The sequence below is a fragment of the Tyto alba genome, unplaced genomic scaffold (genome assembly GCF_018691265.1).
Source record: "Tyto alba isolate M040663 unplaced genomic scaffold, T.alba_DEE_v4.0 Super-Scaffold_11, whole genome shotgun sequence".
NCBI lineage: Eukaryota > Metazoa > Chordata > Aves > Strigiformes > Tytonidae > Tyto > Tyto alba.
The window spans coordinates 12,338,724-12,362,372 of NW_024881273.1; the positions used below are offsets into that span (position 1 = coordinate 12,338,724).

Genomic DNA, 23,649 nt, shown 5'->3' on the forward strand with positions numbered 1-23,649 from the left:
GTCGGCGCCGCCGCCCCCTCTGGCGCCGTCACCCCGCGCCGCGGAGGGAGCCCGGCAGCGGCGGCGGCGGCGGCGGGGCCGGGGGTCTCGTCCCCCCGCCCCGGCAGCGCCCATGTCCCCGCGGCCGGCGGGACGATGCTGTTCTCCCTGCGGGAGCTGGTGCAGTGGTTGGGCTTCGCCACCTTCGAGATCTTCCTGCACGGCCTGGCGCTGCTGGCCTTCTCCGTGCTCCTCGTCCTGAAGGTGGACGGCGAGGCCTCGGCGCTCTCCTGGTGGGTCGTCTTCGTCCCCTTCTTCGCCGCCGACGGCCTCAGCACCTACTTCACCACCATCGTCTCGGTGCGGCTCTTCCAGGACGGGGAGAAGCGCCTGGCCGTGCTGCGGCTCTTCTGGATCCTCACCATCCTCAGCCTCAAGTTTGTCTTCGAGATGCTGCTGTGCCAGAAGCTGGTGGAGCACACCCGGGAGCTCTGGTACGGGCTCATCATGTCGCCCGTCTTCATCCTCCTCCAGCTGCTCATGATCCGAGCCTGCCGGGTGAACTGATCGCTGCCGGGGCCGCGCCTGGCTCCCCGGGCAGCCCTGGACTCGCGGTGACGGCCACCGGGCTCTTCCCACTTTTCTTTCTGTACGGAGTGGTGGGTGGCAGGTCACACAGGATTGGCACTCTCGGAGTAGGGGTCTGTAATTAAGCGCGCTGCTGGGTTGTATAGCATCATGTTTCTTCGAAAGAGCCTTTTGTGCTGCATCTTCATTTCAGTTCACTCAGCTCTTGCTGTTAGTCTTAAAGTATCCTGCCGTGCAAGCACTGTTTGATATGCCAGTTATTTTATTTTAAAATAAAAACGCATGGGAGGATTAGTTTTATTTATAAAATTATTTTTCCCTAGAAAGCATTAAAACGAATGAGTAAAGAACAGGAATTACCTGGAGGTTGGTTGGTTGCTGTAGTTATCCTTGCACACCCCACACTGTTGCCAGCCAGCTGCCGCCTCCCCAGCCCTGCCCTGTCCGAGGCCACGCTTGTAACGATGTGCTGGCTTCAGCAGCAAAGCTAATTTATTTCCATCTGTCCTCTCACTTCCCTGAGCGCTTCATGCCTTCGGTGTGCTGGCAGCACTTTATGGGGCTGTGCTCTGAGCCAGAGAGAACTGATACGTGTATTTTTGAACAGAAACATCTTCATATTTCACATCCATTCCCTAAATACTGAGAGGCGTGGGGACAGGAGTATGCATGGCTGATGCTGGTTGTGGAGGGAGAGCGTGTCTCACCCAGCTTTGGTGTGAAACACTGTCCTCAGACCCCCAGAAAGCAGGAGTTATTCAGTATTCCTTGGGGAAGCATGTATCAGCATGTTAAATGCCAGTGTCACAGGGAAGTCCCAGCACCAAAGACACCTCGGCATCACTTGTGTTCAGCTCCCACCACGAGGGTGTTGGGAACGGTGGGTCTGTCCATCGCCTCTCTGTGAGACGCCGTGTGCTGTTTTGGAGCCTGGGCCCAGAGGAATGGTCTTCTCCTGACACTGAGTTTTACAGACCTTTGAACTCTATTGATGTCATTGGCTCTGACAAAACATCTGGTAGCCAGGGCTTCCCCTCCAACCTCAGCTGCCCCCTGGCCCATCCCTGTCTTTGCCCCATCTACCCAGCTCCTCCTGGTACCACCTTCCCTCCTCTGCTGCTCTCAAGATCTGTTTCATGCAGATAGAGTCTTGAGACACAGAACTGTAAAACCAGCTCTCCTGTTCACTTAGCAGAGGCCTGAGGAGCACCAGGAGCGTGAGATGCTCTGATGACAATAAAACAAGTGGCTGCTCCTTCTCTCTCTAGAAAGCAGATGGGAACTGTAAGGAAGTTTCCCCTAAGGTGATGATGGTTGTCCCTTCATGCTGCTGCCGGCTCATCCTGACTGTCATGGAACAGCAGTGGGAGAACCAGTGGCCTGGTCCAGCAGGATCCATAAACTGACACAGATTTAGCCCAGACTGGGCCATACAGGGGCTTAGCCTCTGATGTGTGGTGTGACCTGCTCCCCACCAGCCTCTGTTCGGATGGCACCTGGCTCCAGCCCTGGCTTGATGTCCCCAGTGACTAGGTGGCCTGTCCTGGGCTGGTGCCAAGGCTGGGTGCTGGAAGTACAGGACAGAAGGACACGTTTTGCTCAGTCCTTGCACGCCCTTAGGTGGCACTGGGCTCCAAGCAGTGAGACCTGCCTTACAGGAGTTCCTCCACTCCTGCTTCACCTTGTGATGTGGTTTTCCAGGGCTCAGTGTCACCAAGGTGCATCCATAATGTCCCCAGATGCTCCTCTGGTCTGTCCGCTTGGAGCTAGCTGTTTGCTCACACAGGCCAAGCTACAGCAAACCAAGGACACGTCATCTGGGAGGAGGGCAGGCAGCTGCTCCTTGTCCACTTCCACCTCACACCAGTATGAGTTCAACCCCACTCTTGGTATCCCCATGCTGTGGTTGTGCCCACAACACGCCTGGTCGATCGGAGTGCACAGCCCACAGATGTTGCACCACTTGCAGCAGCCAGATACTGTGTCGCCAGCGGCCACAGAGTCACTGGTGTGGGTCTGGGAAGGGTGAGGGCTGGCATAAGAGGCAGTGGGGATGAGAGCAGGGGAGCAAGGCTGGGTCAGTGTTGGGGTCAGACAGTGTCTGCTGACAGGCATGAAGAACTGGAGTCACAGAGGGTGGGGGATGCAGTTGGTGAAGGCAGAGGAGCAGGAAGAGCAGCAAAGCTTCTGAGTCAGGAGGGGACACCCACTGAGTTGCCCTGAGGACTGACCAGTGCTTTTGGACTCCTGCGCCTCCCCAACCACCTGGCTAATTAAACCAAAGAAGGGGCAAACCAAAAAAAAAAAAAAAAAAAAAAACAACCCAAAAAAACCCACCCCAAAAAAAAAAAAAACAGACAAACGAACACACTATTCAGCCTCGCTGCAATGCTGTGCAGAGGAACGGGGCTGTTTCCTGGTGCTGAGCCCCGGTGGGTCTTGCCTGGGACCATCAGCCCCAACCTAGCAAACAACCGTGTCACTGGGGCGTGGTGGTTGACACAGGGGGGCGATGCCACATCCAACGCGTGCCACTGAGCTCGCCTGCAAGTGGCTTTTCCAGCATTTTGCAGCTGCCTTGGGGAAGAGCCAGCCACCGGCGTTTCCCAGCTCTGCTCCTCCCAGGTAAGGCAAGCTCCCGGGTGCGTTTGGGGACACAGGAGAGGCATGTTGCTGAACTGTGTCACTCAGGCTGCTGCCCTGATGGGGGTGTGGGGGCTGCCTTCATGGCTGGGGGCTGTGGGATTGCCTGGCAGCCAGGACCAGCCGCATCCCTTCCCAGGACTTGCTCCTCAGGTAAAGGAATCACCTGCTGTGCCCAGGGCCACCAAGTCCTGCAACAAAACTTCCTGGGGCATTTGCCCTCACACCCCAGTAGTGTGCAGACCTGGCACACCAGCCTGTGCCTGGGGTGATGTGGCACACACAAAACTCCTTCTGGGAGCATCCCCCCCAGTGAAATCCTGCTGGACCCTCCACCAGCCAACACGGCTTGAGGGGATAGACCCTGATGCCCATCCCTTGCCCAGTGTGAGCCATGGAGTCCCTAGTGCTCCCTGGCATGGGGAGAGAGGCTCCTCAAGCCTGGAGCCAACAGACTTTTACACGCTGGAATGTGCTCTGGCAAAGATAAAAATCTCACCTCGGTTTATTTTTGTTGCTGTGGCAGGTGAGTTGGATATCGCTGCCAGCTGGGCCTTTCCCAAACCCAACTGCAGCTCCTCAGCTGAAAACGTGCATCAAGGGAGTGCCCTCACTGACTGCCTGAAGGTTTGGCCCTGCAGACACGCTGGGGGAGTGGCACAGCTCCCCTATGCTGGTGCTGCGGACCCCGGTGGGTGCCCCAGCCCTGCACCTCTCCAAATTCCCAGGGCCAGTGGAGAAGGAGCCTCCACACAGCCCAGCCTGTGTGCCAAACCAGCATCACCCTGACAGAGGTCCAGTAATGGCCCTGGCTGTCACCCTGCTCCTTGTGTCCCAGCTCCTGCTGGGACAGGAGCAGCTCTTGGAGAGCCATCTGAAACTGGGGATGGCTACACTGGAGAGAGATAAAGTTGGTGCCATCATGTCCATATGGCATCTCCAGAGCAGAGACCAGCCTGGGACAGCTCGACTGGGCTTCATGCACAAGAAGGACAAGGGTCTAATATGACCTGACCTACCAAAAGGGCATGAGGGCTCCTAAAGGAGGCAGCTGGGAAGGGATGGTCCCAGGGACCCCTGTCTCCACCTGCATCTTGTCATGGGCAGCACCTGGGGACTGTGTGACCTCCTGGGCACAGTGGTGGCTTTAGCATCCCGATGTGGTGGATGGCTTTTGGTCAGGAGCTGGGAGCTGCTTTGCTGGGGGGACCCCTGGGGTTGTGGTTCAAGCAGTGTCCTGCCTTGCCCAGGGCTCGTGGGAACAGAAGGCACCATATGAGGGCAAGGCTGTGAGGAGAGCAGCCACCGGTCCATGGGGGTGGCTGAGAGGAGGGTGGTGTGGGACAACAAGAAAAGGACGTGGCTGGGAGGTATTGTTTATCCAGCACCAACAAGCTGGTGCTGGGAGATGTGGGGCTACTGGGCTGAGTGGCACAGTTGGTGCCATGGCTTGATGGCTGAGCCCTGGAACCTGGAGGTGGGACGTGTCTCCAGAGCTGTCCTGTCATGTGGAGATAGCTGGAACTGCCCCCAAAATAAAGCCAAGTCTTGCAAGCCATAACTGGGAGCAGCTGCTGACCCACCCACAAGTCCATGTGGAAGGATCAGGGGAGCAGGGAACGACGATGGGCTGTTGGTCAGCCTGTTCCTGCCTCAAATTCTCATACTGAGACTTAAAATCTGCTAAACTGGGTAAGATGCCTCCAAATACCTCTTGAGGCAGATGCCAGCCACGGTCCCATTTCAGCTGTTGGGGCTGGCTTTTGCTGTTTTCATGATTGGCAGCTGTCACTCATTTTAGAGTTTTTTTTGTGAGGTGTGGGTTGAAATCCAAGTCCCTTCTTGCCATGTGCCCAGATTGTGTGCCAGGGACTTAAGCCAATCAACACCTCCCCAGCCACCAGGGAGAAACAGCCTAATTTTAGTTGGGCTTTAAGGCTAAGCATGACCATCTTAAATATCTGCACATCACCTGCTGTAAGCCTGTCCCTGTGAGGGGGCTGGATGCAGAGAAAGGCAGATTTGTCCTCGGTTGCCCCACAACTCTGCGCAGAGCCTGGGTTTGTCCGTCTCACAAAGGTGGTCACCCCATGGTACCCACCCAGCAGTGCTGCAGGCACAGGGCGCGATGGGCTGCTGTCTCTCAGGACTCCTGGCTGGAGAGAAGAAGATATTAGTGCTGAGCAGGGACTGAAAATGCTAAGTATTTCTCCTGGCTGGGCTCCATAGATGGTGCCAAGCCCATACAGCAGGTCTGTGGTGTGTGCTTGGCACCTGGGACACCTGGCAGCACGTGCCTGGGGCTTTCTCATCTCTTTGACCCCCAAAGGTGCAGGTTTGCGGGTGGGACAAAACCTTTGCCAAAGCAGCTCCATCACCTGCTCTCTATGATTGAAGCTCTTCAGACTTTTGTGATGCTCTTTGCAGAGGGTTCATAATCCTGGCAGCAAGCCTGGCTGATTTATTTTTTAACCTTTCATTTTCATGCATGCCAGCAAAAGACAGCTTAAGCAAAAGCAACTACTGCTCAAAAAGAAGCTCTTCACTGATGAGCCCCCCTCTTCCAGCTGCCTCTGGCCACTCTCACAGTCCCTTCTCCCACATTGTCCATCCCAGATGTTGTCTGTAGATCAGACACATCCCAGTCCATGGATGCTTACCACCAAACAGAGCAGAAGGTAGCTTCACCCCTTGGTGCTCAGCAGTTGGTTAGATACCTCCCTTCCCATCTCCAAAGTGCCTCCCCTTCACCAGCTGGTGTCTTCAGCTGCATCTTTTCTGCTCAAGGACAGGGCCTGTGGCCAAGACGTGTGTGGAAGGAAACCAGGGATTGTGGAGCATCTTTCAAAGGGTTGTAGATTCAAGAGCAAGGCACCAAGATCAGAAAGGATCATTTTGGTTTATTATTTGTGGAAGATGTAGAGAAAACACATAGGTGTCAGGATTGGGAATTACATGACATCCTGGATAGTGGTTGACTTTAGTGACCCCAGAATTTGTCTCACATTAGCTGTATTGGGTTTTATGGCCTTTCTTGGGGTGGAGCTGAGACACACTGACCATTGGGAAGCTGCTGGCAGGTCTCCAGCCACACCAGGGGCCAAGGCCCAAGGCTGCCTATGCCTTGTTTTTTCTTGTGTCTTTGATAACTTTCATATGCTGAAAGTATTCACAGCCAAAACACTAACTCCACAGCTGGCTCTCACCCAGGTATGTCTTTTAGGAAATGGCCTGGTTCATGTAAGTGAAAGTTAGATCTTTATCGCTAAATTGGCAGAAACATGTTTCAAATCACCACTGCCTGAGAGCCTCCTCTGTGCTGGCTCTAACACTTGGGTCACTCCACAGACTTACAAAGCACTTTGTGGTGCAGGACCACTAAACCCCTCTGCAACTGGGGTCCCTGCTCCTTGCGGCTGCCCCCCAGTACATCAACCATGCTGGGGGATTTGGGGCAGAGCTCTCTTCAGCCTGGGCAGCGGATGAGACTGAACACAGGGTTGAGCTGGAAGCTGGCTGTTGCAGGCTGCTCTGGTGCAGCTCAGCAGCATCTCAGCACCCCTGAATGGGGCTTTACAAACAGCATATTTGTGCCTTGAAGGGAGAAGTCTCCACAGTTCCTTGTCTGCCCCCAGAGCCATCCAGACCACCAGCCTGACCTCTTCAACCACGTCTATTACTGGTGTGGTCCTTGTGCCACCCAGTGCTCTCAGCCCCTTGCTGCTTTTCTTGCTTTTTTATTTAGCACTCCCAAACAGCCATGGGAACACTAACCCTGCCTGGCTTACCAAAGCTAGCGCATCCCTGTGTCCAGGGAGAGCCTGGCTGGCAGTTTGGGGTGACAAAAGCAACATTTGCATCAGAGCAGATCCCCTGGTGACCTGCTCCACCAGCAATACATGGGGTTCATGTGGCAAGTGCCAACACTAAATCATGGTCTGGGATGTGGTAACAGTGTGGTCTGGTTATCTCACACACAAACTAGTTCTCTTCACCAAGATAAGAGGCTTGGCTGCCTGTGCCAGGTCAGTCCTGCTGGGGAAATGAAAGAGGCCTGGCAGCCCTGCCAAGAACAGCCGCTCGCTCTGCCCATAGGGAGAGAGGCTGAGCATCACCCCTGCCTGGAGCTGCCTTCACATGTGCCCCCCTTGGAGCTTTGGACCTGCCTGTAGTCCAGTTTTCCAGCTCTTCCTGAATCTTCATAATTCAGATTTGTTTTGTCTTGGGTTTTTGTAAGCTTCTGTGTCAGAGATGCAATGGCAAACTGCAGCTCTCTTAGCTCAGCTTCTAACTGCTGGGAACATTGGGACAAGCAGTCAAAAAGTTATTGGAGAGCACCTAGAAAATGAAAAGTAGTGTTTCATCTAGATTTGTCAAGAAACCATGCTACCCCAATCTGGCACCCTTCTCTTTTGGGTGACAGACACTCTGGAGATGAGAGAGGACAAGCATGACGTATGCTTAGGAAGGGTCATGTTCAGAGTGACTGGGCCAGCTGCTGGGTAGGTGAGATCCAGAGGTGGCTTTGGGGTGTCCCTGGATAATGGTCAATGTGTGCAAGAGCAAATGTCACCCTATGAGCACACAGGTGCCCTGAGCTGCTGCAGCCTCCAGTTTCAGGGTTGATATTCTCAGAATTTAATCTATAATTTTTACAGAATAATTTAGAGAGATGGCAAGGCTGTGGTTGAAATTTCAGGTCCATTTTGAGTCACCACTCTTGGAAAGATTTGATGAGAAGTGTGGAGCAAGTGCTGAAATCCCAGAGGGGAGCAGCCAGGGTGATAGGGGCAGGAGGAGGAGGGAAGGCTGAAGAAAGGGAGGTGACGGCAAAGGTGACATCCCTGGAGCAGCTTTTCAGAAGCTTTGCTGAGACTTTGAGGAGAGAGAGGTGTTACAGAGTGGTACAGCCCAGTGACATGACATGACCTAGCACGGAATGAGGTGATACGGGGCATCCAGCTGTTCACAGCTCACCCACCACCATGGCAGGGGAGCTGTCTCCATTATGATCCCAGCTGCCATTGCCCAAACCAGTTTGGCAGCTCAAGGGAGACCTCCCATAGCCAAAGGGTTCCCTGGTCTCCTTTGTATATCCTCCAGCACTTGCTGAGGAACACCTCCATCACATCACTGTTTCATCTTCTGCCTTGTTTCCTTATGGCCCTGTTGATTGCATTGGCAGCAAACAAGCATCTCCAGAGTTGCTCACTTCAGTTTCCCTCCTGTGCTGTCCCCAAGTGCTCACTGTGACACTAGTGAAAGGGAAAATCCTGCCCTAGGGGCACTTCATCCTCTTTTCCCTGTGTTCCCTCCTCTCAGGAAGAAAAAACATTCAGGATGCCCAGGGCCAGAGGAGAGCCCATGCCTGGGGCTCTTGTGAACCAGATCTGAGACACCCCGACCTCATCTTCCTGCTTGGTGCTCTCACCCACAGGCAACACAGCTGGTGAGCAAGCAGCTAACAGCCTCAACCTCCTGGAGTATCCCTCCACCATGTCCCTTATTCCCAGCACACACAGAGCCCATCACGACTGTGCTGGGCAGCACATCCACCTCCCAGCAGGAAGACGATACCTGTTCCCCAGGCACCCTGCCCTGTGGGACTCAGATGGCTCCAGTGTCAATATCAAAATACTGATATTTTTATTGATATCATTAATCTTGGGGATCTCACGAGGATGCAAGTGTTGTGCTAAGCCCCATCCGAGCACTGGGGGAGATGGAGCTGCCCCAGGACCAGCATCTGCTATGTGTTAGATGTGCAGAGGGAAGGGGAACGGATTGGAATGTCCGTGGCCAGCACAAGAGCTGGTTCCAGCCACATGTCCCTGACCCAGAGCACCCACAGCTGAGAGGCAGCACCAAGACAATTGCAGTCAGGGTGTTAGTGGTCGCAATCACGAATAGAACTTATCTACACACAGCAGATAAGCAGGCACTCCTTTATTCCAGCGCTGGGTTACACGGGGGATAGCTCCCCCAAAGACGTGTTCACCGACAGGTACAAAGCACAACATATTTATACACTTTTTCAGCAGAGTCATGGTTACATAAGATCAACAGAATTCACAAAGTTTAGTTTGACCTTAATAACGATTGGATTTCAGTTACCTCACCTTACCTCTATTCCTATTCTACAGAAATCATTGGTCATCTTTACTGATTAATTTGAATAGAATGAGGGGAGGGTAATGACTAGCATATTCATGTTATTTCCTTGAAGTCATTATCATATGCAAATGTCTCTAACACATGCATGGTTATGTTGGACGGAGCTCCTCTGGTGCTCATCAATAGTCTTCCTCACTGTGTCCACTGATTGAACTCCATCCTTGTGCATGCTCGTTTCATCTTTGACTGATGCTCATTTTTTCTTTGGCTGATCTTCCAAACCAAACCCAGTATCTTCTGGTACCTATTGTTTTGACTCAAGATCCATAACCAGTGCCCATTGTTTTAATTCAGAGTCCATAACGATTTGTACAGTGTTCAAGGCACACACCATACTAGCTACCTACTCCTAAGGGCTTTAGTGGGCTTAATATTCTCATAGCTGCTATAACTCCATTTTAAAATCAAAATCATATTCTAAACCAAAATCAAAATAATGTTCTAGGATTCAAGCTATTTTATTAAGGTAACTGCAACAAGGGCAATCAGGACATGTTTAATAATGATGCACACTAGGAAAGATGCTAGGGAAGGAAAGGTCTGGTGTGCTATTTGCCAGCTGAGAACAGCAGACATGGGTGTCTTAAAGGCAGCTTTAAATGGCCCCAACTCCACCAGTCTTGCTGGAGTCAGACTGGAAGGGAGGGCTGGAGCTGGTCCCTGCTGGGACAAGTCACAGCAAGACCCAGGATGTGTCTGGAAGGGGAACGGGAGGCAGGAGTGAGCGCTGCAGATCACCCATAGACATGGGACCTGCACAGAGCCACTGCCTGCACCTCCCATGGCCAGATCTGGGGTGACCTCATGGTGCAGAAATTGAATGGCAGGAAAATGAGAGACTCTCTTTTGACCTTGAGTCAGGGTGTTTTCTTTTCAGAAGGCACGGGGAAGATGTTGGCAATGGAGGTGATCTCATTTCACAAACACCAGTCATCTCAGTGACTGGCATTAATGTCTGGGCTTGAACCCCGCAGTCTCTGCACCTGCCTGGCAACTTTCTTCTGGGTCTCAAAGAGTCATTTTGAGGGTCACAGACAAAGAAATATACGTCAAAAGCAGATCAAAAAGGTGTGTGTGTGTACTCTAGCCATACTTCTCCATAGCAGATTTGTCCACCTGCCGTCGGAAGGATGAAACATTTAGGTCACTTTTGCAGTTATGAACAAATAGGACATTTAGCTCTCACTAGAGCACACCCCTGAAAGCAAACAGGGCTGGGGCTCATCAGCACCGAGGACCTGAGGGGAGCCACGTGTGAGTGGGTGTTCCTGTGGGCCAGGCACCCCATGGCCCTTCCAGGGCCCGTAATGCTCCACGCTCAGGCACCACATCACCCTGAGACCTGGCCTGCATTTTAACAGACAGACACCCCTTTGGGTGAGATTATCTGAAGACAATTGAGGGCCAGACTGTATGTGGCAGGCAGCTGGGGTTTTGTCACCTTGCCAGAGCTCAGCCAGGGCAGCATCACCTGGGACCGGTGCCGGGTGCTGCACATGGGCCAGGCATGGGCACAATGGGAAACAGCCTTCTCCCTCCTGGAGTGCCCAGGTGGACGCAGAAGAGGCTGGTGCTCAGCCCGTTCATCAGGAGCCGGTAAAAATTAAGGTAGTTATCTAATTAGTTAATCAAGGACCCTCTGTGGGAGCCCATGAAGGCAGCAGGCGTGGGTGCCACAGGGGCTGTGTGCGATGCCGTGTGCTGGGGACATGATACAGTTTGGGAAGATGGTCTCCAGCAAGCTTTTCACCTGGTCCCATGGGGGCTCATGGGCTCTGCCTCGCCCCCAGTTTGCCATGCCTCCTCTCAGCCCTAGCTTTCTGTTGCCCTGAAGTTTTTGCAGGGAGAACTTTGCCAACAAAATTGTTAAGCCATTACCTGCGACTTGGCTCAGGTATACCTAGTATAAACTGAAGTATTACCTTTTATCAGATTTTTTTTTTAGCTGAACTATTCTAAATACTGTTACCTCTCTCAGCAAAGCCTCTGTCCTGGCTCCTATCCCTGTATCTACCTTTGTCCACCAGCTGAGCCTGTGGGGATCTGTAGGATGGCAGATGGGCACCAGGAAGGAGAGTGCTGGGAGAATGGGGATTCCTGGTCCCCACACAGGGTGCTCTCACCAGCTTGGCTTTGATCTCCAACCTTCTGGGGCTGTGCCCATCTTAGGAGTAGAGCTGAGTCTGGTCCCGCCATCCTTTCTAGGACAAGGCCCATGGAAGATGTGTGGCTGAGGGCTCCTGCAGCTCCAGAGCACCAGGGCTGCTCCAAGGCCCCTTTGGAGTGAACACAGCTCCTTGAGAGACCGGATCCCTGAGGTGGGGCCACAGACCATGGGTGGGACCAGGGCTGTATGTTCCAGTGATGGCATATGTCCCCACCTGCCTGAGTGCATTCTCCCACTCAACACATTCACGAGGGGTCCGTTGCTCTTGGAAGCTGCAGTGGTGGACCTGGAAGCATTGCAAAGCTTGCATTTGGTGCGTGGCCCCAGCTGCACCCCAGTTCCCTACTGGGACAAGCTCCAGGATGGATGCAGATCTGGGGCACTCCCATTTATCCCTTCTTTTGGCAGCCCAGGAGACCCTGCCATGCACCGTGACTAGTTGCTGCTGGTTCAGCTCAGTCCCATCAAGGTCTGTCCTTCATTGCCCTTGTGCTCACATGTACCAGGGATGTACCTGGCTGGACTTGCCCCAGGCTGGTGGCAACAGGTTTGCCAGAGGGCTGGTCCTGCCAAAGAGACCCAGATGCCTGGGAACAGAGACAGAAACATCAGCTCAGACAATCCTGCTGCCTGGGATGAGAGGATGGAGTCACCGCAAGCCAAAGGAAATCACAGCTCTCTCCCAGCTGGGAAATTATTACCTGTCCTTCTGGCGTGAGAGGCCAGATATTGCCACGTAACCTCCGGAACTAATTCTTTACTACAGAAGGATCAGGAAAAGTAAACTGAAATGTCGCTCAGCCTGCGTTTAGTTGGCTCTGGGTGCACACAGCTACTGCACAGTGCCGCACGTCCAGGGGGGAGCAGGGCTAGTCGGTGCCTCGCCGTCCCAAGTGAGGGGTCGGTGGCCTGGCCCAGCCACAGTGCAGTCAGTCAGCAGGGGATTTCCAGGCCTGGGAAGGTAGTGGACACTCATTCACCCCACTTCCAGTGAAGCTGCGTGAGTCCAAAGGTAATGTTGTGTGGAGGTGGGAATGCAGGAGAGGTGGCACCCTCAGGCTCCAGGAATCCACCCCACCAGCACACAAGCCACTGCAAAGGAGATTGCCATGGGACTGGCCTGGAGGGCTGAGCCCCAGCCAGCAGCAGGGTATGGGCACACAGCTCAGTGCAAGCTGCAGATAGATGTGACCTGAGACAGCACCCAAGGACTGCTGCACCTCTGATTTCACTGGTGGTACTTCAGTGCACACAGAGTTCACAGAGTCCCTCTGGCTGCAGGAAAAGGTGCTCTGGGAAGGTGGAATGCAATGAGAGCTCCCCAGCACGCATTCCCCTTCTGGCATTGCTGTGTTTGACTCAAGATAAGGCAGCTGGGAACTGAATCCTTCCATCCAGATCGACCTTGTGATAGCCCTGGCAGCCTCTTATCAGGGAGCTGAATCAGCAGGAAGCAGCTTCACTGAGAGAGCAGGTCCCAGTGTCCACCAGCCCTCCTGGTCCCAGGTCAGGTGTGCCGGGGCTCTCTGGCTGTGCTGTGACACCCTCTCTGCACTGCTGAGCCTCCAACGCCTGCCCGGAGCAATGGGAGGCTGCTGGCACAGCTGGGGGCTGTGAGGACCTGAGTCCTCCCCACTGCCCTGGCTCTCCTCCGGGTCCCTGTGTCTGCAGGGATCCCCAGCCCAGGAGCAGCTCAAAGCTGGGTCACACACGGGGAAGGGATGACCGCAGTCCCGGCTGGGCCATGACAATGTCTTGGCCCTCTTGGCCTCTCCTGTCTCCCCTGACAAACTCAGCGAACATTGCTGAAACCCCCCTGGCAGGGCCATTCTCCTCCTCCGATGTGATTTTCCTTCTCATTGTAATAAAACTTATTATCAAGGCACCTACCACTCAGTGAGTGATTTCAGGGCATTGGATACTGGAAATATCACACTCACCTCTTATAAACTTTGTAGAGACTTGTAATGGAAATACTAAGACTGGCAAGAGCAAACAGAACAGAAATGTGTAAGTGTGTGTAAGATCACAAAGAAGCAGGGGGACAAGGGTTAAAAGGAGAGGTGTGTGCTAATTGCTGCAGGGCTCGTATGTGTGATTTCATTCAAATGAGGAGGAGGAACTAATTGGCTGAAAATAAGGTGTCTGGAAGATGCCAACTGAGCCGTAAATACACCTGTAAGACAAACAAGAGAAATGATATTCAGGACTTTTGCTTAAGGCCATGAGGTCTGAGATAAAATAACATAACAGGGAGAAGATTTTCAAGCAGTATCCATTTCAAAGGATATAAAAGGCAAGTCCAAGCTGGATTTCCCCAAGGCAGTGGAGGAGCCCAGAGCCACAGCAAGGGCTCAAAACCCAGCTTGGAGCGATCCCACCTGGGCACACACGTCTGGGTGCTGCTGGATGCACAGGTCTGGGAGTGCCAGCAGGTGAGCTGACCTTACTTACATCTTGAAAAATAAAATCACCTTCCCCTTCTATAATATCTCACAGTGAGGGTTTGTTGTTTTTTTTTGTTTGGTTGGTTGGTTGTTTTTTTTTTTTTTTGTAATTTCCCATGCTCTCCTCTGTTTGGTACAGTATTTCTTTTGCTCCTCCTGGACCTGATCCTTCCCAGTAGTGGTGAGCTGAGCAGGAGTGTGTGCAGGTCCTGGAGGACTATTGTGATCCCATCATGGCTGTGCCAGGCTGCTGGGCAGCCAACCCCTCTTTCCTCCAGCCTCCCTCCCTATTTTATCCAAATATTGTTTTTCCCAGGGAAAGATCTGATTATCTACCGGGATTTCCAAGTTACACAGCTTGAGATAGTGTCAGCCTGGGGACAGCTTTCGGAGCTGATCTTGCAGCTCTCACTGACTAGTGCTATTCCCGGCTGACGATGTCCAACTACCTTTCTCCTGCGTTTGTGTTTGCAGGAGCCTTCACCACAATGTTTGCTAACAAGAAGCACTTCACCAATGCCATTGTTGGGGCGCTGGTCGCACTCTCCATCATAGCCCTTGTCCTCAAGCTGATGAAGATTGAAGATGTCACCCTGCCACCCACAGTCAAGGTGAGGCCAAAAATAGGTCCCCGAGCACCACTGCAGAGACCACTCACTTTGGGCAGGTGTTCAGAGACAACAGCTTACCTTCCTGGTTAAGACGTGAAGGGGGGTCAGTAGAAACTGCCTTATAGTAGCCGGGTGGGTGTTTTCTTCCCATCTCAAGATGCAGGCAGGAGAAATACAGCCCAGCCACCTTGAAGTCAGGGAGGGGGGAAGCCTCCTCTGAAACTATTCAGCACGGTATGAGCTCGATGTGTTTTGAGGAGATTACCTTGGGGAAGATGGGTAGGGCAGAGCCCTCCTCTGCTCCCTCTGCCCTCCCAGGGCACTGCACCGCAGGGCAATGCACCTCCCCATGGCCACTGTTCCTGCCAGCTCCCGCCAGCCTGTCCTAACAGCACAAGCGTTGTGGCTCCTCCCTGTCCCTCCCCTGCAGCTTGGCATCCCACCCTGGCTGCTGGAGGAGGGTTGGCACGGTTTCGGGGTGAGGTAGAGGGCTTTACAGGGGAGAGGCACACGGTTGGGTGCTCCTGGACTGGGACTGGTGTGGCCCTGCCAGCCTCTGCCCAGGCTGGGTGCAGCAATGGGGTAGCAGAGAGCACTGGAGATGGGAGAGCTTCTGTCCCCAAGGTGTGGCCAGTGTAGACACAAAAGGTATGTAACCAAAAAAAGAAAATAAAAAAACATGAGGAAACAACCAAGACAGTGTTTGTGTCAGCTGACATTGCTGCACAGGTCTCGGGAGAGGGAATGAAGAAGTCCCCGAGTTGCCATGAGAAATGCCCATGCTGAGGCCACGCACTCTCACCGCCCTGCTCTGCCATGGCACAGATACCTGTGCCTTAGAGAGATGTTTTTTGGGACATCCTCTGGCCTCACCACCCTGACAGAGCCATGCTGGGGTCAGGGGCGTGCTGCTGCTGCTCCTGCCAGTGTGATATCTTGGTTTTTCCTTCCAGTATGGGATGGTGTTTGATGCCGGCTCATCCCACACCTCTCTGTTTGTCTATGAGTGGGATTCAGACAAGGAGAACAACACCGGTGTGGTCATCCAGAACTTGTCCTGTGATGTCCAGGGTCAGTATCCCCCTGCCATGGGCTCAGTGCTGCCCTGCGTGTTCATGTGGTGGGTGGGATGGCCTGGCTCTTCCTCTTGTTGTCCTGCCCATGCTGGGCAGATCTGTGCATTGGGCTGTCACTGCTGGCACAGTGGGGAGCTCTGGCTGCAGGCAGGGTGATCCTCATGGTTGGAGGGCCCTCAGCACCATGTAGTGCCCACACACTTGTTGGGACTGAAGCATCTTGGTATTGCTCTGGATTTTCATTCCTCCACTTTGGACTGCCCCCATCTGCCCAGGCTGCTGTCCTGGCTGGGGAAGGTCTCACCCGTTGAGATGGGGACTCTGCTGAAAGCATGGGAGATGTGGAACGTAAGCATGGGTCAGTCAGTTGTCAGTGGACCAGGGGACCCTGGAAAAGCACCCTTTGTTGCTAAGAGGTGACAGACCTCACTGCCCTGTGCCCCCTTGCTCCCACATCCCTGTCCCCAGCCGTTCCCATCAGCCTGTCTCAGCCTGGCTCTCTTCCAGGGCAAGGCATATCAAGCTATGCCAACAATCCCCCAAAAGCTGGCGATTCCCTGAGGGAGTGCCTGGATAAAGCCCTGAAGGTTGTTCCTGCCGGAAAACAAAAGGATATCCCAGCTTATCTTGGAGCAACAGCAGGCATGAGGCTACTGAGGTATTGTTGTGGGATGGGGGGTGATGGAGCAGTGACTGAGCTGCAAGCAGCCACTGCCAGAACACAGTGTCCTGCTTGGGGCCAGGCTACCAGGAGCTCCCAGCTCTCATGCTGCCATGAACAAGTGACTGAGGAGTGGGAAGAAGGCAGCCCCGTGGGGACATATGGGTGGCTGAGCTGTCCTGAGTGATTGGCCCTGGGGCAGAGAGGCTGCTCAGAAGTGTCTGTTGCCATCCTGAGACTCCATGTCCCAGGATGGTGCTGCATGTTCAGTTCCGAGCAAAAAATGCTCCTCAGAGCTCTTTGCTCTTCGTTATTCCTTAAACAGCAGAGAACTGAGATGTCACCAGGAGATGTGCCGTCTGCTTAGATGGATGGGTGCTGGTGGGGGAGCAGGGCAGAGGTAGGAGGCAACTAGGTGCTACAGGACCTGCCCTTGCCTTTCATCAGCCCCTATTAGCTCTCTTCAAATGTCAACCTTCATTTCATGGTTCTTGGTTTTATGGTTGCAAATATATAACATTATTTCTGTGCCCTGGTAATCAGACCCCTGCTTTGGGAAGGAGCCAAGTCATAGCCTGAAGGCTACTCACTTCAGAGGGTGAGCACATGCTGGCAGCCCTGAGACATCTTCCCCACTCAGAGGTCTGAAACCGGGCTGGAACCTTCTAAAAAGACCCACTTGGTCTCAGCAACCAGCCCTGGCTTTAGTGCAGTCAGTGTGTGATGTTCAAAATTGAGTTTTGCAGCACAATCCCCTCTGGCCTACAGCACTTTGAAGATAGTTATGTAGGGAAGGGTGGCCTGGCAATCCTCTATGTGACTGGGATCAAGCTCCTAGATTTGCGATGCCAAGTCTAGACAGCTGGGATTTATGCTGTATGAGCAGCTTTGACAAGCTACATAGCAGGAAACATTTAACACAAACTGGTTGTTGCAAAAAAAAAAAAAAAAAGGAGTATGTGGAACTGGGACAAAACCAGATGGTTTCCTTGTGTTTCTGCTGTAGTATTGATGTATCTGGGTATGTGTCCTGACCTCTGAGTCCTTCTTAGGGAACAGAACAGCTCAGCAGCAGATCAAGTCCTGGCCGAAGTTACTAAGACCATGCGAGAGTACCCCGTGGCTTTCAAAGGGGCTCAGATCCTTACAGGAGAGGAGGAGGGGGCCTATGGCTGGATCACCATTAACTATCTGCTGGAGTCCTTCACTAAGGTGGGAGAAGGGTGAAATACCCACTCTTTCTTTGCTAATACAGCTTTTCTGATTTTTCTTGAGCTTGTTTAGCTCAGACAGAAATGTCAGGGTTAACGGTTTTCAGAAATGATCTAGGGGAAGCAGCCAGTTAACCTCTGGCCTGCCTACAGTGGAAGAGGAGGGAGAACTCAGGAATGGGGGTGTTTCTCTTAAGAGGTAAGGACACATCTCTGCACCATGAGGACACAGGGTCTCCTGGGGACAGTGAGGTCAACCATGCAGCCCAGTGGGGACCATTTGCTCCTACTGGGCTTTGTCTTGATGCCCTGGGAAGGTCTATCTCTGTGTGGCACTGGGTGACTCCAGTTTTGGTTCGATGTGCCAGTCTGAAGGAAGCTCCAACTCTTTCTTGTCACCCTCTGTCCCAGCACTGGCACAGCTGAGAGTGGCGCTGGCACCACTGGGATCCTCTGCGGGCTGCGGGAGGATTTCTGTCCTTCCCCTTGCACCAGCACCTCTGCAGCCCAGCCTGCTCTTTGGGAAGGGCAGCCCCTCCAAGCCAGGTGCCCACCAGCACTTTGGTCTGGGGACCAGTGACTCAGAACCACATGAGCCCACAGAAAGTTGGCACATCTTGACAATCAGACAGTTCAATCTCTGTTTTTTCTGGCTCTAATAAATGGCCAGGCTGGTTGGGCGGGGAAGACAGTGGGGCCTCACCTACAGAAATAATTGAATTGAACATCCATTGAATTTACTAACAAAACCCTATTGATTTCAATGAGTTGAGAATTTTGCTCAGGGCAAGTATACCCAACCTTGTACTACTCTTCCTCTCCTGTCTTGCCTTGGCAGTACTCTCCCAAAACACACACATGGGTTCGTCCAGAGGCAGCCACCATTTTTGGAGCACTGGATCTTGGAGGAGCATCCACTCAAATCAGCTTTATGCCCGAAGGTTCAGTGATAAATTGGAATGAGACCTCCAAGTTCACACTGTATGGGTATAACTACAACATCTACACACACAGCTACCTCTGCTATGGGCAGAATGAGATGCTGAAGCGACTGGCAAAGGAATTAATTGCGGTGAGAGGGGAACTGGGAGGTAATTGGACTCTGGTCTCATGTTATCAACCACAGACTTGTTAATGCATAAAATAAGAACAAGCAATGCTTTTCCAAAGAGACACCAGCAGTGACCAAGAGCAGGTACAGACTCGTTGGAGCACAGGTAGGCAGATGTGGAGAGGAGCATGGGAAGCATCAGAAGGGGTGGCTCGGGAGAGATCTTCTGCAGGTACACAGCTGCCTCACACAAAGTGTGGAAAAGGCAGGACCAGGCTCTTCTCAGAGGTGCAAAGTGACAGGACAAGAGGCAATGGGCACAAGCTGGAACATGCAAGTTTCCAACCAGGTGTGGGGGGAAAAGTTTTTCCCAATAAGAATGGTCAAATATCATAATAGAACCCAGAAATGCTGTGGAGTCACTATTCTTTGAGATATTCAGAATTTGATGGGACAAGGCTTTGAGCAACCCAATCTAGCGGATCATGCTTTAAGGAGGGGGTTGGCACAGAGACCCTATAGTTCCCCCTGAACCTCAAACACTCTGTGACTGCACAGACCTGAGAAAAGAGAACCAGAGTTCTTTCTCAGGCCACTATTTGGAAGCTCAGAGGGGAAGAGGGTCTTCATGGAGCTGCACCTTGCCAGGAGAAGCAGCCATGGTAAGCCAGAAGGGTTTGCTCAGGCTGCATGGCCGGGAAGGTCCCAGGTGGTGTCCCTGGCTGAGGCTGGAGCTAGAGACAGAGCTAGAGCTGGGATGAAGAGGGCTTTGCATGCCCCAAATCACGATCCTGCTGGCCAGGGGAGAGACATGCTGGGTCTCTGAAACTGATTTTCCTCCATGGCAGAAGGAATGAGACAAAGCAGAGCGAGAATTAGTGTTGAGCTCAGGCTGCGAGTGCAGACAGACAACAAGTCCAGGATTAAACAGCAGGAGGGTCTTTCTCTGCTGAGGAGGTGGGAGATGCCTGCGCCCGTGGCACTGGGGGGGGTGCTGGGTGACTCCTGCCACCCGGCATGCCAGCCAAGAGGCTTTGGAAGAGGCTGCAGCCTGTGATTTTGCTGTTCCCAGGAGTCACCCTCCAGCATGCACGTCCATCACCCTTGCTACCCAAAAGACTACAATGAAACCATCTCGCTGTCTTCCTTCCGCTTCAGCCCCTGCACGAACCGCAGTGACCCACGCCTGACCCTCCATGACAGGAACGTGACCCTGGAGGGCAGGGGCAATGCCAGCGGGTGCCTGGCTGCCATCAAGAAGCTGTTCAACTTCTCAGCGTGTGGTCAGAGCCAGGACTGCACCTTTGACGGCGTCTACCAGCCCCCGGTCAGGGGAAAGTTCATTGTAAGGCAAATCCTGTGCTCCCTCCTCCGAAGCAGAGCATGTCTCCAGGTGCTGTGGTGTCCCGGTGTGCCCCATGGCACTGTCACCTCCCTGGAGCAGAAAGGGGGCAAGAAGCTCCCAAATTACCACTGTCCCAAGGCTCACCAGGGATTGCTGCCGTCTGGTTTTCCAGCCAGCTCTCCAAATGGGACCACGTTAATAAAACAGGTGCTTAATCAGAACCCAAGTTTTCGGTAAAAAAACCCAGCCAGCAGCCTTCAGGCAAGGCTCTGCTGGCACTCGGTGTGCTGTTGTAGCCAGCAGGCACCTACACCCCAGCCCATCATCTCTGCTGGGACATGGACAGTGGTGCCCTGAGACAATACAAAGGTGGGACAAACCTGGTGAAGGACAAACCCCACCTCCTGCTTGAAGGGAGATGGGGCGGGGGGGAGGTGGGAAGCAGCTGTCTGGGGGGTTTTCCCCACTGTAGCTCAACGACATTTCTGTCTCTTGCCTTTCAGGCCTTCTCTGCCTTTTACTATAACTTCAGGTTTCTCAACCTGACCAAGGGGCAATCGCTGGCCACTGTCAGGGAGACCATCAACCATTTCTGCACAAGAAGCTGGGAAGACGTACGTTCCCCATGATGGGAGGCTGTGGAGAAGCTTCAGAAGCAAAGGGGTCCTGGGGTGGGGAAGAGGAGTGGGGACCCTTCCAGGGCAAGGCTCCCTGGTTGCTGAGTGCCCTACACAGCAGAGCCATCCCTGAGCTCTGTGCAGGACCCTGGACCATCCTGCACCGACCCTTTGGAGCCCTCCTTGCTCATGTAACATTGGGAAAGAGGCAGCCAGGGTAAATGAAGGCAGCAAAATCTCCTTTGCAGCACAGGAGCTGGGGGTGGAGGTGGGTCTGTAGCACGGGAGGATGGTGAGAGGAGAGCCAGCTGCTGGCGCCAGTCTGGACATGAGTTGAATGGAGATGGATAAGGCCAAGAGATGTGCCAGGACCACCATGGGGCCAGAAATCAGGAGTTGTTTGTACAAGGAAGCTGAGATAGGAGAATATGGGGCCGGAGGAACTCCAATATGTCTCTATTTCCATGTGGAGTGTAAATTCTCCTCAAAGGAGTTGCCCTCTGTGGACAGGTCCAAAATACCTGCCTGGTCCAGGAGTATTTTTCTGGGTGCTGGTGACTGTGGAGTCATGGCCCCTTGTGCAGCAGCTGTCAGGGCATTTTCCCTGCATGGAAATTGCCTGCATATAACTCCCCTCCCTCCCCAAACATGTCCCCACCCCAGCTGTCTTCTAGCTACCCTGAAGAGAATCCTGAGCGACTGCCTAAATACTGTGCCAGTGCCAACTACATCCTCACACTCCTCCTCGACACCTACAAGTTCAATGAGACCAGCTGGAACAACATCTTCTTCCAGATGAAGGTAGGCAGCAAACCCAGCCTGCGGGCAGGAGTAGAGGCAGTGCTGGGGAAAAGAGCCACGTTCCTGTGTCGGGGTGCGGTGAGAGCCACTGCCCAGGAAGCCCTGCCTGCCCCACATCCCAGTGTGGCACCGGGTGTGGGGCCAGCTCCAGCCCATTTGGGCCGTACAGGAGTGGGTGGCACTGTGTCACCAGTGTGGCTTTCCTGCAGGGCTAACCCATCCTCCCCTTTCTCTTCGGGCAGGTGGGGAGCGCCGATGTCGGCTGGACACTGGGCTACATGCTGAACCTCACCAACATGATCCCGGCAGAAGCTCCAGCATGGGTGAAGGGGCAAGTTCCTTCCCTGTGGGCTGCAGCTGTTGCCTTCATCATCCTCACCCTTGCCTTGGGACTTGCTGCCCTGCTCCTGCTCTTGTGGGTGTAGGAGCCCGGCTGCAGTTCAGAGCACGGCAGGAGCACCTGGGGCTGGAGGGATCTCTGTGCTTCTGCCAGCAGGACTGGCAGCCTGGGGCTGCTTCAGCGCTGCTGAGCACATGATCCTCTACAGCACTAAAGAACTGAAGTCTGGCCTCCCATGGTGTCCTGGGTTGAGTGAGTGGTGGAGTCTTTTGGTGGCAGGGGAGGGGACTATCAGGGCGGCCCCCTGTGAGAAGCTTCTCGAAACTCCCCCAGCTCCAAGCCAGCTCCACTTCTGTTTGGGAAATTGAGCCAATTGGCTGCGCCTCTGCGATAACGTATTTAAGAAGGGACGTGGTGAGGGGCAGTGGGACTGGTGAGGAGGAGTTGCTGCAGCTGCGTGAACACCAAGGTCAGTGGGGGAACGGAGGAAGAAAGGAGGGGGGAGGTGTGCCGGAGCAGAGACCCTCCTGTATCCTGTGGTGAGACGGCAGGGCGGCCCCCCCCTGCCACCCATGAAGATCTACGGTGGAGCAGACATTGATTTACAGCCTGTTGTTCCTGCTCTGATGATCAAGGTTCTGTGCCCAAAGAAGGCCGGGGTCTCATGGGAAAAGGCAGCCCCGCTGCTGTAATTCAGTGCTGGGAGGATTGCAGCATGTGGGGGTGTCCCACGCCGGAGCAGCTCGGGAAGGGCTGCAGCCGTGGGAGGGAATCCAGTCGGAGGAAGTTAGTGACCCACGATGGAGCAGTGTGGGGAACGCTGTGGCCCATGGGAGGAATTCAAGTCAGAGAAAGTTTGTGGAAGACTGTCTCCTGTGAGAGGGGGACCATGATGGAGCAGGAGGAACAAGTTCCGGACACTCCCCTCACCGAAGATGAAGGAAGTGGCAGCACTGACTGCACCCCCCATTCCCTGCCCCTGCGCCACTGGGGGAGGAGGTAGAGATATCGGGAGCAGAGCTGAGCCCGGGAAGAAGGGAGGGGTGGGGGGAAGGTGTTCTCAAGATGTGGCAATGCTTCTCACTGTCTTACTCTGTTATGTGTTGTTAGTGTCTGTAATAAAGGTATGTTCTTTTTTTTTCTTCCCCTAACGAGTCTGCCTTTTGCTCGTGATCATAAAAGGGGGATTTTTCCCCAACCCAGACCTATCTTGAACCCCAAGCCTGGCTCTCTGTCCCTTCTCATTGCCGGAGGGGAAGGGAGAGAGAGGTGCTGCATTGTGGTTGGCTGTCAATCAGGCCTAAACCACGACACATGGGAATGTCCCCAACATGCAGATAGGCACCACGTGAGGTTTTCAGAGGAGCTCTGCTCCTGTGGAGACCTGCTGGAATCAGTCTTCGCATCACAGGAACCCCAGTCATGCCTATCTGCCACCTCACACTGCTGTGCCTCCATCCCACCAGCGGACACATGAGGCCATGGAGAGCCAGACTGGCCATGGAAGAGCTCCCAGAGTGCCAAACTGTTGGTGCATGGCTGCAGGCACTTGGTGACAAGGTGCTTCGTGCAATGCTGGGCCTGACCACAGTTGCCAACAGCCGTGAAGGTCCCTGCCAGGTCTGCCAGCATCAGGGCATGCAAGGCTCTGTGGTACCCCAGCTGCCTCTCCCGAGGGTGTATCATTTGGGCTTATCTGGTGGTCTTGGAGACAGAAGGGAAATTGAGCATCTGAAGTCAGAAGTATGGTCCATGCCTCCTCAGAGGGTCCTTCTCATCTCATCATCATCTCATCTCATCATCTCATCTCATCATCTCATCTCATCATCATCTCATCTTCCTTTTCTTCTGGGATAAAGGGATTGATCTTCCTGAGTGTCTTCCTGGAGACAACATTGTCCCACCAGCAGAAGGCCTGGACACTGTGGGTGTCAGTCT

At 53.7% G+C, this 23,649-nt stretch overlaps 2 protein-coding genes across 3 annotated transcripts; both read left to right on the forward strand.

The window, feature by feature from the left end:
* The first annotated feature begins 128 nt into the window (after positions 1-128).
* Positions 129-861, forward strand: TMEM203 (transmembrane protein 203). Its single transcript, XM_033003048.2, has one exon. The coding sequence runs from the start codon at positions 136-138 to the stop codon at positions 544-546; it is 411 nt and encodes a 136-aa protein (XP_032858939.1). The 5' UTR covers positions 129-135; the 3' UTR covers positions 547-861.
* A 2,100-nt stretch (positions 862-2,961) lies between these two features.
* LOC104358206 (ectonucleoside triphosphate diphosphohydrolase 8) lies at positions 2,962-21,935 on the forward strand. 2 transcript variants are annotated; one of them, XM_033003053.2, is made up of 10 exons: positions 2,962-3,192; positions 14,473-14,609; positions 15,563-15,680; positions 16,193-16,343; positions 17,399-17,558; positions 18,396-18,629; positions 19,681-19,953; positions 20,457-20,567; positions 21,234-21,371; positions 21,614-21,935. In XM_033003053.2, exons 2-10 carry the CDS (start codon positions 14,487-14,489, stop codon positions 21,794-21,796), a joined length of 1,491 nt encoding a protein of 496 aa, XP_032858944.1. In that variant the 5' UTR covers positions 2,962-3,192; positions 14,473-14,486; the 3' UTR covers positions 21,797-21,935. The 2 variants fall into 2 exon arrangements, with proteins under 2 accessions (XP_032858944.1, XP_042642666.1); XM_042786732.1 differs by lacking the exon at positions 2,962-3,192 and having other exon boundaries at positions 14,455-14,609.
* Positions 21,936-23,649: the final 1,714 nt, after the last annotated feature.

What these genes read in the sequence shown, in the direction of transcription:
- TMEM203 (XM_033003048.2), top strand. Translation starts at nt 136, where the DNA reads ATGCTGTTCTCCCTGCGGGAGCTGGTGCAGTGGTTGGGCTTCGCCACC.
- LOC104358206 (XM_033003053.2), top strand. Translation starts at nt 14,487, where the DNA reads ATGTTTGCTAACAAGAAGCACTTCACCAATGCCATTGTTGGGGCGCTG. An exon ending in CTTGTCCTGTGATGTCCAGG is followed by an intron (nt 15,681 to 16,192) that starts GTCAGTATCCCC and finishes GCTCTCTTCCAG; the next exon opens with GGCAAGGCATATCAAGCTAT. An exon ending in TGGCAAAGGAATTAATTGCG is followed by an intron (nt 18,630 to 19,680) that starts GTGAGAGGGGAA and finishes TGCTGTTCCCAG; the next exon opens with GAGTCACCCTCCAGCATGCA.